This window comes from Danio rerio, chromosome 1, assembly GCF_049306965.1.
Source record: "Danio rerio strain Tuebingen ecotype United States chromosome 1, GRCz12tu, whole genome shotgun sequence".
NCBI classification, from domain to species: domain Eukaryota; kingdom Metazoa; phylum Chordata; class Actinopteri; order Cypriniformes; family Danionidae; genus Danio; species Danio rerio.
This window is the reverse complement of record NC_133176.1, coordinates 44413951-44432132: the sequence shown is the minus strand read 5'-3', so window position 1 is coordinate 44432132 and position 18182 is coordinate 44413951. Positions and strand designations below refer to the sequence as shown.

General features: G+C 36.0%; 1 protein-coding gene and 1 long non-coding RNA gene across 10 annotated transcripts in view; one reads left to right on the top strand and one right to left on the bottom strand.

Moving 5' to 3' along the window:
• Positions 1 to 18182, top strand: part of htt (huntingtin) — an 80467-nt gene that overhangs the window by 32516 nt on the left and 29769 nt on the right. For all 8 annotated transcript variants that reach the window (XM_073907825.1, XM_009292973.5, XM_073907623.1 and 5 more), the window contains 19 exon segments: positions 1351 to 1553; positions 1670 to 1796; positions 1934 to 2058; positions 3908 to 4018; positions 4115 to 4192; positions 4276 to 4499; positions 4593 to 4671; positions 6506 to 6667; positions 6767 to 6822; positions 7139 to 7287; positions 8349 to 8485; positions 8581 to 8697; positions 8817 to 8939; positions 10132 to 10385; positions 11217 to 11359; positions 11436 to 11646; positions 14411 to 14546; positions 17431 to 17610; positions 17691 to 17867. In XM_073907825.1, the coding sequence (XP_073763926.1) occupies positions 1351 to 1553; positions 1670 to 1796; positions 1934 to 2058; positions 3908 to 4018; positions 4115 to 4192; positions 4276 to 4499; positions 4593 to 4671; positions 6506 to 6667; positions 6767 to 6822; positions 7139 to 7287; positions 8349 to 8485; positions 8581 to 8697; positions 8817 to 8939; positions 10132 to 10385; positions 11217 to 11359; positions 11436 to 11646; positions 14411 to 14546; positions 17431 to 17610; positions 17691 to 17867 (2792 nt within the window).
• Positions 574 to 17861, bottom strand: LOC141386135 (uncharacterized). 2 transcript variants are annotated; one of them, XR_012407386.1, is made up of 7 exons: positions 17668 to 17861; positions 11391 to 11652; positions 10076 to 10393; positions 7059 to 7315; positions 3011 to 3535; positions 1680 to 1820; positions 574 to 1576 (listed from the first exon to the last, which is right to left on the bottom strand). It is a non-coding gene; the product is annotated as an uncharacterized lncRNA (long non-coding RNA). The 2 variants fall into 2 exon arrangements; XR_012407388.1 differs by having other exon boundaries at positions 3011 to 3136.

Genomic DNA, 18182 nt, shown 5'->3' with positions numbered 1-18182 from the left:
AATCACGAAAACGCACTGATTTGCTCCTCAGGCTTCTGTAACACCTGCCAGATGGCATGAGCGTGAGCAGACTATGGCTAGGGTGGGTTGGATCCTTTAAAATGCTATTTGTAATGCATTTATAATGTTACAGTCTTAAATCACTTTTTTTTTCAATGAGCTACTTTGATACTTTTTAAGGTAAACATGTGGAATTATGTGTTATGTTATTTCTGCTTTTTGTTTTACTAAAGATTAATATTAAAAGATTCACAACAAACACCATACATATAACGGTAAATATATTTGTGCCAACACAGACCAACGATCAGTTTATTTTTAAATTATTCTTTGAATTCTGCATTGTCTCCTGTAATCAGCAGATATTTTCAGTGTGCTGCTAACATATCTAAACATAATATTGAGCTTGTGTTGTATAATCCCATCAAACAATAGATTTAGCAACCATTGTCAGTTTCCCAGCATTTTCAAAGAAGGTAAAACAAAGAAACTGAAGCTAGCACTGGAGTCCTGCAGTACTTTAATTTTTATACTTCAATTTGCCAGCATGACCTTCAAATTTTCCTTTTTTTTCAATATTTCTCGTATAATCTTGTACAAATTGTTCTTTTTACGGTCGTCATTATTATCTCTGAATAATCATTTCAAAGAGGACCTGCAGTACAATTATGCAGTGTGCTTCTGTATCTAAATTGCATAAGACTGGTTGTCTGTGTTTGATCATTCATCAGCTGAGAAAAATCTCAATGATATCGTCCCTCTGCATCTTTATCAATTTTTAGAACTATATCTTTATCATTATATTTACAGTTATCAAGCTTAGTGTGTATGGGCCTATGGCTTAAAATTGTAATTTATTACTTTTACTCAACACTGAATATGTTTAAGAAATTATCATTACAATATATTTAAATCTTTTTTTATGTATAATTCCCAAATTATGTTTAACAGAGCAAGGACATTTTCACAGTATGTCTGATCATTTTTTTTCTTCTGTAAAAAGTTTTATTTGTTTTATTTTGGCTTGAATAAAAGCACTTTGGCTAATAATTCAAGAGGGCTTATAATTCTGACTTCAACTGTGTGTGTGTGCGTGCGTGTGTGCGTGCGCATGCGTATGGGTTATTTCTGTCTGTGTTCATCATTATAGTGGGTAGATTTTGTTTGTTGTTCTGCAATATGGGTCTTTTTCATTCAATTCCTTGTATTTATCAAATTTAATCTGTCAATAGTGACCGAACAGCCTAAGGTAAAGTGTTTATTTTCATGACAAAAGCAGTGTGTAGAGTCATTTCAGTCTTTTACTGTTCTTTGTTTGTATTTAACGTGTTTTTGCACCTGCTTTTGTAGCTGTTGCACCCAAGTGCATGAAGAGTCCATGGGCAGGTGAGGAGGAGTCTAGCCCCGCCTCCTCAAAGGTGGAGGAGCCGTGGCCTGCTCTCAACGACCGCTCTCTGGTTGTTATGGTGGAGCAGCTGTTCTCACATCTGCTGAAGATCCTCAACATCTGCGCTCATGTGCTTGACGACACTCCACCCGGTCCTGCGGTCAAGGTGAAGGAATCCCTCAAAAGATACTGATTACAAAAAAAATGTTTAAGTATTATATATTTACCCTATCTATTGAAAACATCTGTATTTCTGATTTCTGTTAACATTTGTTTTTTCAGGCTTCTTTACCTTCATTGGCCAACACTCCATCTCTCAGTCCAATCAGACGGAAGGGTAAGGAGAAGGACATGATGGAGGCAGGCACCACCCCTATGAGCCCAAAGAAAGGCGGAGAGAGCAACACAGGTGCAGTCACAGCTACAGTGCCACCTGTAAAGATCAATAATACTTTTTTGAGTAAAGACAATAGGCATCCATCAATTATGGTCTCATGATGTTCTTCAGTATTGAATTATTGAGTAATTCTGAGTGTTTTTACACAGGCAGAGCAGCGGACAGCACGGCAACAGCAGCAGTTAACAAATCCACCACTCTGGGCAGCTTTTACCACCTCCCTCCTTACCTGAAGCTTTATGATGCACTGAGAGCCACACATGCAAACTATAAAGTCAGTCTGCAGTCTTTAGCTTATGTTTTTTTTTTTAAATATGCTAAAAGTTTGGATTTGTGCGTGTGTGCGTGTGTGCGTGTGTGCGTGTGTGCGTGTGTGCGTGTGTGCGTGTGTGCGTGCGTGCGTGCGTGTGTGTGTTTGAGCGAATTTAAAAACATATAATAAGAAATTATTTTATTCTGCAAGGATTCCAAAGTGAAATAAAGGCATTCATAAAAGATTTTTTTTAAAATAAATAGTGTGTTCTTTAAAGCAACTAAGGAGCACAATTGTTTGAAAAAAAAATTGTTAACATTAAACCCTTTTATACGTAGTTTCCTAGTGGTAAATTAATAACACAAAGTCATTTACTGACATTTAAAGAAAAAAATAAGACATCAAATAAGTTTTGTTAATTTTCTGGTATGGGAAATTATAAGATGTTGTTGGGCAAATTGCTGATTTCATGCTATAAATGAGCAAAGAACACATTACAGGTTTTAGCATGTGCAAGAAAATAACACACTTGTGTAAGATGTCTTTTATTGTGTATAGATGTCTTATTGTTATTATTTTTATACATTATAAATGTATAATAGATGCAACATGTGACCTTCAGTAGCAAAGAAACTAAGATGACGCGTTGAAAAATGGAAATATCCAGTTTGTTTTATGTCTTTTTAAATACAAAAAACAGTTATTACCAGTGCTTAATTTGTAAATAAATGATTTCTGGAACAAAACCTGAAAATAAAAGCTACTGAGAACAGCTAAAAGAACATGATGCCATTAAACAGTGATAGCAAAAAAAAATCTGCAAATTTCTAAATTGTCTTTTATTATCTTGTGCAATATAAAGTTAAGGGTCAACCATGGATAAAAACAATCAAACAAATATGTAAATACAAACATAAACTGTATGAAACGTCAGTATTCTGTTTACTGTTGTGTGCCATGAAAGTAGACTCACTCTGTGTAATTTTCAAGAAGAGCCCACTGTTAGCTTTTCCGTCATGTTTTCTGGCTGACTGGCCTCACTTTGCTTCTGTCTCCCGCTATCCTGATCCAGGGGCGCAGTTCCATCTTCTCGAGATCTCTTTTGATCAGATTTACTCGTGGTTTTAAAAAATGAAAATATGCTTGACTGCCTCTTTGGCATTTTGAAAATACAAATATTATTTAGGTTGGCCTCTATGCCATTATTTATTTTCGCTGCTCACTGTGCGCGAAACAATTACCAACCAACGACTGTGATTGTAAACGGAAGAAAGCTGATTGGAGGCGGCGTGGTGGTGCAGTGGGTAGCGCTGTAGCCTCACAGCACCAAGGTTGCTGGGTCAATTGGCATTTCTATGTGTTTGTATGTTCTCCCCGTGTTCGCATTGGGTTTCTTCCGGGTGCTCTGCATTCCCACATAGTCCAAAGAAATGCATTATAGAGGCAAAGTTGGCGATCCATTCTGCTGTGGTGGCCCCTGATTAATAGAGGGACTAAGCTAAAAAGAAAATGAAAGAATTCATGAATGAATGCTGATTGGTTCAAAGTGACAACTTTGTGTGTGCGTGTGCTGTTTTTCACTCAGACTCATTCACATTCGCTCTTGCTCTCTCTCACACATGCACGCAAAAGTTAATGCCAGATCAATTAAAATAAATACCAGAACACTAAACACGAATATCTGACATTTCACAGAGCAGGGGGTCAAGATCAGGCTCAAATTAAGCACTGGCTATCACTATTTTATTTGTGTGCTATTTGATGTCACATACAGCATGTTATGACTTTATTTCATTCCAATAGCTCTGTTGACATGGACAGCAAAACAAAATGCTGAACTCATTTGTCTTTTCTCTTTACTTTTTTCAAGGTCACTTTAGACCTTCACAACCCCAATGAGAAGTTTGGGGGTTTCTTGAGGTCGGCTCTTGATGTGCTCTCTCAGCTGCTTGAGTTGGCCACCCTTCACGATATTGGCAAAGTATGACCTCAAAATCGATCCAGCTCATCAATGAATAATAAAACATCTGAAGGAAAAAACAAAACATTTCCTCTTATTTTTTTTTTATCTGTTTAGTGTGTTGAAGAGATCCTGGGTTATCTAAAGTCCTGTTTCTCAAGGGAACCCACTATGGCCACTGTGTGTGTTCAGCAGGTCAGATGTGTGCATTTCTAACTCCTGTTTTAATTTATGTCAATAAACATTTCTGGGCTTCACAATTAGCTTTTTGCTTACAGCTTTTGAAAGCGTTGTTTGGGACAAATCTTGCGTCTCAGTATGAGGGGGCTTCATCAAACCCATGTCGGTCCCAAGGTAAAGCCCTGCGGCTGGGCTCAAGCAGCGTTAGACCCGGACTCTACCATTACTGCTTCATGGCTCCATACACTCACTTCACCCAGGCCCTTGCTGATGCCAGTCTCAGAAACATGGTGCAAGCTGAACAAGAACAGGACGCCTCTGGGTGAGTGAGAAAACATGCCTGTACCTGAGATAGACCTGTAGATAAAGTGGTTCTAATTTTGACTATTAACATGTTGTGTTTGGGATCTTACAGGTGGTTTGACGTCATGCAAAAAGTCTCTAACCAGCTGAGGTCAAGTATCACCAATGTCACTCGCCATCGAGGAGATAAGGTAAATAGACCTATAAGATGTAGCTATGGGTGCTAAAAATTTTGTGTGTATTATTATAAAAAAAACTGAACAAATTGATAAATCAATATCAGTGTTTCCTTTGGGATTTTTTTTCAGCTGTGGCGGCAGGCCTTTTACACAGGTCTGTCAACTACCTATGGCGTTATTTCAATGACAAAAGTCGTAAGCGCAGCATTACAAGTCGAGATTGTATTTATGCAATAGGAGCATGCGAATCTCTTTGCTTGCGCGCCGATTTCCTCTGTTCATACTTCTTGCACGCCCTCAAATATATGCTGCTCAAGCGGAGATTTTCTTGTGCGCTCTGAAATAAATGCTGCTGAAGTGCGATTTAGTGCGTTTATGTAGTGAGTATGTCTTCAACATTTATTAGATTTTGCTAGGAATATTTATGAATGTCTTCAATAGACCTACAGAGTGGCATTAATGCATCCTGAAGTAAAGTGAAACGGCTATAAACTGCAGCAAGATAGAGTCATTGTATGCAGAGCCATAGACCTTTATCTATAAATAATGTATCATTATGGAAACTGTGTTCATTCTAACTGAAACCTACGTCGTGTTTGCTGGTCTCACACATCAGTCAGCATGTCACCTTAAAAGGTTAAACAAATAACGCACAGCACTACTTTGATTACAGAAACGTTTGCACTGTAATATTTCACTGGCTTTTAATTCGTTTTGGTGCGATTATTACTTCTATTAAAAACAACAACTGAATGTTTTGAATGAGAAGCTTTAATGTAGCCGTGGCGGTTTGAACTTCGGTGTGGTGTCTAGCCATGGAAGAATGAATGTAGCGAAAACAATTAATTTTACACAACAATAATTAATATTATTAATAATAATAATTATGATTAGAAGAAGAAATTATTTATTATTAATAATAACATTATATGGTTTAACATTGGCTAAATTTACTATTACATTTAAACTGTAGTTTGTTAACTGTCATAATTAAAAATTGTATGAAAATAATAAAAATGAGTTGTTATAATTTAAATCAAATAAAAAAGTTAATAAGATTTATTAAATGAGATTCAAGAGGGGATTGAAAATGAGAAATTACACATTGGGGTAATGCATGACAGCAATATTTGAAATCATTTTTATTTTAAAAATAGTTTTAAAAAAGTATATGTATTTTTTATGGACTGACAAGTATATTCATTTAATAATTAATCATTTTTTAATGAGAATACACTAAGATTATTAAGACTAAGAGTATTTTTGGGAAGCATGTTTATATTTTTAGTTTTTGTTATTTCTGTTTGGTTTTATTCGTTATAATTAGTTTGATGAAATTAATTTCAATTCATTCATTCATTTTCTTTTCGGCTTAGTCCCTTTATTAATCTGGGGTCACCACAGCGGAATGAACTGCCAACTTATCCAGCATATCTTTTACGCAGCGGATGCCCTTCCAGCCTCAACCCATCACTGGGAAACATCCATACACACTCACACAGCCAATTTAGCTTACCCAATTCACCTATACCACGTTTCTGGACTTGTGGGGGAAACAGAACACACAAACAAGGGGAGAACATACAAACTCGACACAAAAACGCCAACTGACCCAGCCGAGGCTCGAACCAGCAACCTTCTTGCTGTGAGGCGATTGTGCTACCCAATGCGCCCAATTTCAATTCAGTTTAATTTTCGATGGTGTTATTATCTGCCACTTTTAGATAATTTTGTATCATAACTTTTATATTGTGCCTCACATATCCTGTCTGGATCAGAAAATATATTTCAAATCAATTGCTTGGTCTTTCATTACAGTAACAGTGAGTGATAATGTGTGTTTCAGAATGCCATTCATAATCACATCCGTTTGTTTGAGCCACTGGTGATAAAAGCTCTGAAACAATACACCACCAGCACCTCAGTGGCCCTGCAGAGACAAGTGCTGGATCTACTCGCACAACTCGTTCAGCTGCGGGTCAACTACTGTTTACTCGACTCAGACCAGGTCAGACATTTATGCTCCATTTCACTATTTGCACTGACTGCAAGGCAAAAACAATCTTGGTAATATTTAATTCATGTTATCACTGCTTTATGTTGATAGGTATTCATTGGTTTCGTGCTGAAGCAGTTTGAGTATATTGAAGTGGGCCAGTTCAGGTAAGATTTTCAAACCAACTTGTGACACCATTCAGAAATTTGAGGTCGGTCAGATTTATAATCTTTTTAAAAGAATTCTCCTATACTTATTAGGCAAACAGTTTTGCTGCCTATTATTTGTGAAACAAGTGATCATTTCTGGTGTTTTGCAGCATTCTATACATCCATTATGTCACTTTAATCAATTTTAGTTTTTTTTTTTTATTAGTTTAAAGAAGTACAAAATCATACTTAACCGGACATTTTTTTTAATAATAGTGCTATGTTCAGTTTTAGTGTGCTAAACAACACTGATGATTTTTTTTTGTCTGTGTAGGGACTCTGAAGAGATTGTGCCCAACATTTTCTTCTTCCTGGTTCTGCTGTCCTATGAGCGCTACCACTCAAAACAGATCATCAGCATCCCAAAGATCATTCAACTGTGTGACGGCATCATGGCCAGTGGCAGAAAGGCAGTAACACACGGTGTGTGCAGTCACAACTTGCAAATACGCTGGAAATCAAAAATACAGAACTTTTTATGAACACTTCTTTTTTCTATTAAAAATAATGCAATCATCATTTCAAGTAGAGCTTAGAATGTAGGCTCATTTTACAAGTTACCTAGATATAAACAGTTTTTACCAGTTTTGAATCCATTCAGCCGATCTCCGGTCCTGACAGAACCACTTTTACACTAGGAACTATATTCTTTTTCCGGCGTAATAATCAAGGAACTATACTGCCATACCATGGCTGCAGCAGGCTCAATGATATTACATACAAATGAAAATAGTCCATAACCAAGTAACAGCACTACAGTATGTCATTACATTTATGTATCAATATCGATATTGCTATCTTAATAACAAACTTCCTTGATTATTTCACCAGGATCAGAGTATAGTTCCAAGCCATATCGGCCAAGAAAATAGCAACTTTTAATATTCTATTGGTCTAAGTACACAATGTAACTAGTCAAGCTTTAATGAGGAAAATTATTAAAAAATAATAAAAAATAATAATTTTATTAATTTTGATTAAGATACTAATGGTTCATTGATTTATGCTAAGCTAAGCTAAATGGGTTTCTGTTAGACAAGGAGTTCAGCATAATAGATTTAAAAGTGGTAATACTGTTAACTTTTGTAAAAAAAAAAAAAAAAAAAGCTTGTTTAATGAGAGCTGGAGTGTTCCTTTAAAACTGTAAGAAAATTTGGTTGTAGATCAGTGTCTTACAAAATATGAAAGGGACTTTACTAAAACCTTTTAACTTGTGGAAAATGATAACTTCGAACATGATAACTTTACAGAATGGCTAAGTAATCTTGGATTTTAGTAAATTTCATTGTCGATAAATAAAAATCGAACAAAGTGTAAGTTTAAAATAGTTTTTATGCCACAATCTGATTCCTTATTCCCTTGTTTACAGACAGTCTAAATGACCTAAATGACTTCTTAATGTAGAAATAATTGCATATCATATAAAGCATTATTCTGTTTAAAAACAATTGCTCATTTTTTTTATTCTCCTCATCATTTCCCAGCAATCCCTGCTCTCCAGCCTATAGTGCATGACCTGTTTGTGCTGAGAGGCTCCAATAAAGCAGATGCAGGGAAAGAGCTAGAAACTCAGAAGGAAGTGGTGGTGTCGATGCTGCTGCGCCTCATACAGCACCATCAGGTAACACTCTCCCTTTTCTTCTGTGTGTTTGTTTTAGCAAAATCTCAACACACATCCGGGTTTCCATGTAAAATCATGCATGTTTTTTTATGCAGGTGCTGGAGATGTTTATTCTGGTCCTCCAGCAGTGCCATAAAGAGAATGAGGATAAGTGGAAGAGACTTTCGCGACAGGTCGCTGACATCATCCTGCCAATGATCGCAAAACAACAAGTGCGACTTTCTCAGTCTGATATACTGATATAATCGTGTTTTGAAAAGCACAATTTAGATTTTCTAATGGCTTTTGAATGCTGTGTATATTAATATATTTGCTTTTATGTGCTTGACAGATGCATCTGGATTCCCATGAGGCACTGGGTGTGTTAAACACACTGTTTGAGTCTGTAGCTCCATCCTCTCTGCGGCCTGTGGATATGCTGCTGAAGAGCATGTTCATCACACCATCTACTCTAGTAAAAATAACCCACATATTCTATAGACAGCTGATGCTGGAGATATTGATATCTGTAGCAATTGATTATTTCTTTTCAATTGTAATGATTTGATTAGTTGTTAGCAGAAGGCATGTGTTTATTAGTATTCAAATTAAGAATTGTTATTTTTTCTTATTAATTGTAATTGATTTATTGTAACTTAATTAATAAGTGGTTGCAACCTCTGAAGTAATTGATTAATCGATTACCAAATTAGCTGTTCATTATTTCTATTAGCAATCCCAGCTGATTGTATTGATTAGCTGTTGCTATCTTAAAGATAAATTTTATTAAACCTTTAACCTTTAGTAAACCTTAAACTGTTTTAGATTTTTATCTTATATATATATATATATATATATATATATATATATATCAATCATTATTATTATGTATGTATTTTACCTTGTATATTATTGCTGTTGGTGACTTTTAATTTTTCGAATATTTTTATAACATAGAAAAGTGGTTTTTATAAAAAAAACACAAAAAAAACATGTATTTTCTCAAACTCAACATTCTAATATTCTAATTTTTGCAGCTAAACAGACATTTAATAAATCATCAAACTACTTCCTCAATTAAATACATTTTATCGATTTATTTGTTGAAAATTGTGACTTAGTTTTCGAACGAGTTGTCTATCATTTTTCATGAGGAAAGTTGATTAATAAGTAATCAGTACATTATTAAAAAAATTTATTAATTTTAATAGATTTTATTTGCTTAGTTGTCACAACCCTAAAGAACACTTTAGCATTATATTGATGATTAAAAAAATAATAATAGTTGTAAAAAGGTAGCAGTTTATAAGCAAGTCTAACAGAAAACCTTTTTTTGGGGACAACTTAATTATTTTTTTTCAGTCCACTTAAACTTGTAAAAACAATTTGGTTGACTTAATTGGGGTGTTGGGACAACATGAAGGAACCCAGCATTGTTTACAGTGAAGTAAAGTTTTAAACCAGTAAGTTTTCTGTTTGTAAATGTGCCCCCCCTCTTTTTTTGTTGTTGTTGCAAAGTCTCAATGGGATAATTCCAGATTAATTCTGTGTATTATCAAGAATTCATTTGATATTGCATGTGCAGATTTTTGGATCATAACATGTTCTCACCTTAACCCTGAAAAGTGGCTCATTGTGTCCCTGTTCTGTTCTGTTCTCTTCTGTAGGCATCAGTTGGTACAGTGCAATTGTGGGTGTCTGGGATTCTGGCCATCCTGCGTGTGCTCATCTCCCAGTCCACCGAGGACATCATTCTGTCCCGAATTCAGGAGCTTTCACTGTCTCCGTACCTGCTCTCCTGTCCAACCATCCGTCGACTGTGTGACGATGATGTGCCCGCTCCTCCTGAAACTCTGCCTGTTGCCATGGAGGATGCCAACGGAGAGACACCGCGCTTCCCTCCTGAGGAAACCTTCGCTAGGTAATTTGCTAAAGACAAAATAAATGTTTAGTGAGACACTATATATTAAACATTAATTTGTGCTGAAATGATTGGTAGTAGGGGTGTCACGGTGGCGCAGTAGGTAGCACGATCGCCTCACAGCAAGAAGGTCGCTGGTTTAAGCCTCGTCTGGACAAGTTTGCATGTTCTCCCCATGTTGGGAGAACAGTGCAGTTTTCATCCACGCACTAGTCACTTTATGTATCCACTAATGTAATGCTCTTCTTAATGGGCTTCTTTCTAAACTTCTCCATAAACTCTAACTGGTTTCGAACTCTGCAGCTCATGTCATTTCTTAGACTTCATCTCACAAACATGTCACACCACTTCTTTATCAGATTCACTGGCTTCCAGTAAAGTGTCTTGCACTCTTAAATCATCCAACTCTATCTCTCTAGTACCACCCCGCACCTGATTAAGCACTATGGGAGCCAGATCTTTTAGCCCCTCGCCTATGGAACTCCACTGTTCTATACCTTCCATTGGATTTAAGGAACAGTGATAGTCTTCACACTTTTAAATCTCGTCTTAAGAACCATTTTTTTTAAGCAGGCATTCTTATGATTATGTTTTATCATGTTACTTTATATCTAAGATGTGTTTGTATTTGCAAGTCTTTTATGTATTTAAAATTATTTGGCAATGTTTTATTAATTGTTTTTGGTATGTGTGTTGATGTTTGTTGTAAGGCGACCCTGGGTGTCCAGAAAGGCACCATTTTTAAATAACAAGTTATTAATTATTATTATTATCATTATTATTATAACAATATTATCATTATTATTGATAATATTAATATTTGTTTGTCAGGTTCTTACTGCAGTTAGTGGGGGTGTTGCTGGATGATATCGCCAATAAGCAGGTGAAAGTGGACATGAGTGAGCAGCAGCACACTTTCTACTGTCAGCAGCTCGGCACGCTGCTCATGTGTCTGATACACATCTTCAAATCAGGTACACACACACACACTCACAGAGTGCACACCTCATGTGTCTACCAGTCCAGTAGACTCATCGCAGCGTTTTCCAGGAATGTTTCGGCGTATCACAGCAGCGGGCAGCAAATTGCTGAAGGCAGAGGGAGGAGAGGGGGGAGATTTTTACACCCTGGAGGGTCTGAACAGCCTGGTTCTCCAGCTCATCACCACACACCCGTCTCTGGTGCTGCTGTGGTGTCAGGTCCTGCTCATCATCAACTACACCAACTACACCTGGTGGTCAGAGGTGCACCAGACGCCCAGGTCAGACTGCACACAACAGAAATCACTGCACTAAGACAAATATGTGGTACTTTTAGGAAATCAAATCTTGTTTGAGAAGGTAAATAATTCATTGGCCTTCCACTGTTTGGTAACACTTTGTTTCAGTAACAATTCAAACCATTTACTACTGGCTTATTACCTTCCTATTATTAAGATATTAACTGTTTAAATGAAGGCTATATTAGCCTTTATAAAATATGATCTTATTTTACATTCCATACATTAGCCCAACTACTACCTTATTATCTATTAAGAAGCAGCAAATTAGTCATTTACTGAGCTAAAAGTCTTAGTTAATGTTTTGTTTATAGCATGAATTGTACATTAAAATAAAGCGTGACCATGGGCCTCATGTATCAACGCTGCGCACACACAAAAACTTTCAGTTTTTTCAGGAACAGGTTTCACACTCACGCTTGGATTTACTAACGATGAAATTAACGTGAGAATGTGCGTTGGTCCGCGCCAACTTCATGCCTGGCGTACGTGCATTTCTTGTGTGTGTTTGATTTATTTCCATTGACGACTCCTAGAGGCTGTTAAATTGAACACTACAAAGTATCTTTGAGCCGTGCAATGGCAGCTGTATGGCACGGGATCATCCACATGTCTAGCAGATATAAGGTTTCCATACCATGCAGTTGACCAGCCAAACATTAAAAGCCAATTTGCAGCGATCACCGGTTTTCCCAATGAAATCTGAGCAATTGACTGCAGACACATTGCTATAAAGGCGCCATCTGAGTACGAATATGCATACGTGCATCAGAAACATTTCCATTTCAATAAATGTGCAAATAAAATGTGATGCTCAAATGCGCCTAACAAATATTGTAGCAAGGTGGCCTTGGCCAACCCATGATTAATTCATCCTCACTAACAGCATGGTTTGGATGAGGCTCCAAGGTGGCAGGCACTCGGTCAGTTGTAGAGTGGGCAATTAGGCAGCTTATATGCCGGTGGTGCTGCCTTGATAAGAGCAGATGGGTGCTGCTATACCGCCCTAACAAAGTGCTGCTTTAATACATCTGTGTCTTCCACAGACATGGATACTACTCCAGACAGTAAAGTTCACAAATGAGGCAACTCTCTCCTCAAGGGTGTTAGTTCAGCATCCCCTGGTCCGCCGCCTGTTTAGTCTACACTTTGACAGTGCGTCCCTGTTCTCCTCTTAACCTGCACCTTTACATCGGACAATTTTTTACAAATTCACTCACAGTGTGATGTTCAGACCCCACTGCGTTAACCGCGTCAGCTGAACTCTCCCACTCCATTTTTTTTCTTTTGTTATTAATTCCGGAGGACAAACTTGCAAGTAACACAGTTTTTCTTTGGTCTACCTCCGATAGGAGCACCTCCAATTCACATTCTGTGTAGTTTCTCTACTTGCTTGCTTTTGCCATTGCTTTTTTGTTTGGTTTTGCCAAAGTTTAGTCATTACCATATTTATTAGGGGGAGGAGTCAGGGAGGGGTTTTGCGCTCGTGGACTTGTGCTCAGTTAACCACTCAAAACATTATTTCGGATGTACAAAGAGAATATGCGTGGAATTCCGCGTACGCAGTGTTTCATACATCTGAATTTTTTTCATTTCCAGCTTTGTCCGTACACAATGTTTTAGTATGAATTCAACGCAAGTCTTTGTACATGAGGCCCCAGATGTTTTGTAAAATCTTATTCATATCAGCCTTTCATTATTACTTCTATTACAATCTACTCTTATTTTCATGAATTGCTCTCACTTTACAATAAGATTTCATCAGTTCATGTATTTAATAACATGAACTAATACTGAACAAGATTTGTGTAGCATACTTGTCATAGTTCAACATTTACCAATGCATTATTAAAATCCAAATTCATACTTTTAAACATTAGTTAATGAACTGTGAGCTAACATTTTAATTAACTAACAATAACAAAGATGAATAAATACTGTAATATTTGTGTTGTTCATTGTTAATATTAGTAAATACATTTACTAAGTTCAATTAACAGAATTTTATTGTAAAGTGTTACCTATTAATTTCACCTAAACCTTTAATGAAAACTGTTTATTTAATAATTAAAAAAAACCTCAATATTGTGTTGTACATAGATAATTTTAAGATTAATTAAATTATATATGCTAGCTAATGAAGAGATTTCATGTTAATTCAAAATTAAATAAATCAGAAATGCAGTACAAAAAACTTAGTTTTTTTCTAGTTATTAACAAGATATGACAATTGAATGGCTTTTCTGAAGTAAATGTAATGATGATGTTGTTGTTAAAATGTTTTACTGGGGTCTTTGCAGGGTTTAAATAATACGTGTTATATTTCAGTAAAGTCCTTTTCACAATACTGATGTTTGCTCATATTTATATTTAGTGCTGTTGAAGTAAAGAAAGGGCAAAAAAAATTATCTGTTTATCTGCTCTGGATCATTATACCGGCTAGTAATTGACGAAGCTACAGTGATCTGTAATGCTGTACTAAAGTGCAAAAAAAAAAAAAAAATTATTGGATGGCAGGTGAGTTTAAATCAGAAAACAGCAAAGATTTGAGCTGAAGATTTAAGAATCCACATTAAAATCAATATTGTCAAGTACCCAACCCAAAAGGTTCCACACAGTTGACTCATTTGTTTTTTGTTTTTTTTGTTGTGTGCATGATAAATGTGCGATTTAAAGTTTCAGTCAATCATTTGGTCCCTCAGGTAGAGCGGCAGCTGTAAATATTGTTGTGTCTTGATTCCATCAGGAGACACAGTCTGTCCAGCACTAAGCTGTTGAGTCCACACTCGTCTGGAGAGGAGGAGAGGCCCGAGGGAAAGCTGACCATGTGCAATAGAGAGATCGTCCGCCGAGGAGCTCTTATCCTCTTTTGTGATTACGTGGTGAGGTTTCTCAAGCAATACGTGTGCTTTCTTAAACCCCCTCTCTAAACTCTTGAAGAGCTCGATCTGAGTTGTACTTCACTTTGCAAATATGTTGAAGTAAATGGATAAAATATATTTAGTTTAAATGTACAGTATTAAACATGTATTTCAAATAATCTAATTAGAGGAATACATTTAAATTAAATAGATATATGAAGAGTTCAGATACAATAACCTCGGAGTCTTAAAATATCTCAAATTTAAAAATCTAAATTTTAGGCCTTTACAAGTCTTAAATTTGCTGTTCTAGGTCTTAAATATTTTTGCACAGGTCTTATTTTTCCGATGTCCATGTAACGCTACACCTAATGCTCATTTAAATTCTTCTTTGTTGTTGTTGCTTGGTTTTTGTGGTGTTGTAGTTCTTTATTTCACAAGTCCAAATGTGTTTTGCAATATTACAACTACAAATGAGACCAACATGCAATAGCCGATCAGCTTTCTGTTACTGAACTCAGTGTGCGCGAATGTGACGTCATTGCTGTCTTTGCGGAGGTTCGGTTTTGGGTGCTTGCGACATGATTTTAGCTGGCGGCTCACTAAAATTTTTGAGACTTAAGTAAAAAGTTCGCCACGTTTGATTTGAGTTGAATATAAATCACTTTGAAGAGATTTTGTCTGAAACAGGTATTACCGAATATGTTTTTCCACCATTCTTTGGTTTTATAGTGATGTATGCATTACAGTTTTAAATTTTTATAACAATTTACAAACTAAAATTAAGTAACAAATTATGTCTTTGATAACTGGAAAGGAATATAAAAACCAGTTTACAATATACTGATGCTCAATTTCTAGGCTTTATTGGAGATAATGGTCAGGAATGTTGGACCATTATGGTATTTTTAGCTTATAAGTAGAGGACAGAAACTAGCCAGACAGTAATGGGTAAATTGTTGAGTGGGCAACAAAAAAGTCAGTATTTTTAGTAAGTGTACTTTTTTTTTCGTTTCTTTTGTTCGTGCCATAATAAAAAATATAGGTAACAATTTACAATAAGGTTCATTAGTGAATGCATTTACTAACATGAACTAATTATGAACAACACATGTACAGCATTTATTAATCATAATTGAACATTTACTAATGCATTATTAACATCCAAACTCATGCTTGTTAACATTAGTTAATGCACCGTGAGTTAACATGAACTCACAATGAACTACTGTATTTTTATTAATTAACGTTAACTAACATGAACAAATACTGTAGTAAATGTGTTTTTGATTATTTGTTCATGTTAGTAAATGCTTTAAGTAACATTATCTAATGAACCTTATTGTAAAGTGTGACCAAAATATATTTGTAGAGCAACCCATGTTCTGTTGACATTAATATTTAACTTCAATAGGTAGAAATGTCCGAGATATGAACAAAAGCAAGTGATGCATCAAAGTTTGATTTAAAAAAAATCTTGAATGGTCATAAAAATCTTTATAATCATTATAATAAATAAATAAAAAAATTATAAAAAACAATAAGTTTAAAAACTTCAGTGATATTAATGATATGATGGAGTTCCGGAAACTTTCTGCTTCTCTGTTTATCCATCTGATTTTACTGTCTGTTTCTTTTGACCATCCCCTATCATTAATATGTATATCGAATATTTTAATGGCGAACGCGTCAAGTATAAAAGCCTCATCCGTTTCGTGAGGTGCACGATGCGTCGCCAGGCGAAAGTATAAATCAGCCTTAAGATATTTGTTTGTTTTTTTTGTGGTCCAGTGGTGCATCTAACCTGTCTTTAGTACTGTTCAATTTGAATACATTTATTTTTACCACTAATTTTGTGATTTTGCATTTTCTCTTCATGTGTGTTTTACAATAGTGATATGGGTCGTAAATTTAATACTTAATGGTCTTAAAAAGTGTTAACCTTGACCTTATGATATCTGCAGAAACCCTGCTCTAAGTGCTGTCATAAATATCAATTGAAAAGGAGCATTATTTGCAATCTGCTTTATGTCGAGTTATTTCACTTTGAAGACCATGAAAAGAATTTATTCTTTGCCTTTAAACTGAAACAACTGAACTTCCACATAGGAAATGCTAATTTTTAAAGAAAATTTCAGATGGCATTTAGAGGTTTTTGCATCTCAGCTCTTCATATTTACTTCAGATACCAAATCAAACTCTTGTTTTTTGAGAAACGAAATAAAATGTAGTTTTTTTGGTTAATTCAAGAAATTAATATTGATTTGAGAATTGACGTTTGCACTGGACAAGAAAACAAATTCATGCAAACTTGCTTTTTTAATGTCTTTACATTATTGCTCGATGAATCTTACATTTTGCTGTAGTTTTTCCTCATTAAAAATGAATTCCACCTCGCGTTGTGTCAATTGTATTGTCACACTGCCTTCAAAAAAAAAATTGAATCAGGTTAGATTCTTTTTCCATTTTTCGCATCTGAAAAATTGTTTTTGAGAGGTGTTTTGATTGTTCAGAGCCACCATACAAGCAAAGGGCAAAATACAGAATGGCGTCACTTGAGCCTTCAGCACAGATAAATTTATGACAAACACAGTGCATCATATGAGACAGAATGTGGCAGACAGTTGAGAACCCCTATATGCTGGATTTAGTGACTGGCACACTGTCACTGCTCACTGCTTCTGTTTGGTGTGCGTGTCTTTGACTTACTGCCAGTCTCTGTTCTGGATTTGTATGTAAATGTGTGAAGTATTTCAAGCAATGTATCAAAATTTCACTGATTTCCTTAAATAAACTTTGCATTTCGGGAAAATCAAATTGATATGAATACGGAAATTTCAAACTTCACTGTGCAAAGACCTTAAGAATAAAAAATGTCTGTTTTCTTTTTGTCTTTCCTTCTCAGTGTCAAAACCTGCATGACTCTGAGCACCTGACGTGGCTGACGGTGAATCATGTGAGCGATCTGATCAGTCTTTCCCATGAGCCTCCTGTTCAGGATCTCATCAGTGCCGTGCACCGAAATTCAGCAGCCAGCGGGCTCTTCATACAGGCCATACAATCGCGCTGCGACAACCTTTGCACTGTATGTATACAAACAAATTCACAGTTTCATCTTGTTTTATCTGTGAAGCACACTCACGTGTTCAATGTGTTCCTGTCCAGCCGGTGATGCTGAAGAAGACCCTGCAGTGTCTGGAGGGCATTCATCTCAGTCAGTCCGGGGCTCTGCTAATGCTGTACGTGGACAAACTCCTGAACACGCCGTTCCGTGTGCTTGCCCGCATGGTGGACACTCTGGCCTGCAGACGTGTGGAGATGCTGCTCGCTGAGACCCTGCAGGTAAAACATGCATAGTAAAGACTCACAGCCAGCGGATTTCATTTCACTTGGCTATTCTTTATCATTTTATAATATATATGTTTATTGTAAAAAAATTGCCTATTTACTATTAATGAAATTCCTTATCTATGGAAATAAATTCCAGGGGGCAAATGCTGCCCTATAATGGAAAAGGTGTAGTAATGCATGATATATCAGTGGCTTTATTTGTAATAGCCAGTAAGCATTAATGTTATTGGTATTAGGGCTGCACGATATTGGAAAAATATGACATAATTACATATGATGGGTTAGATGCTCTGGGAAAACTAATTT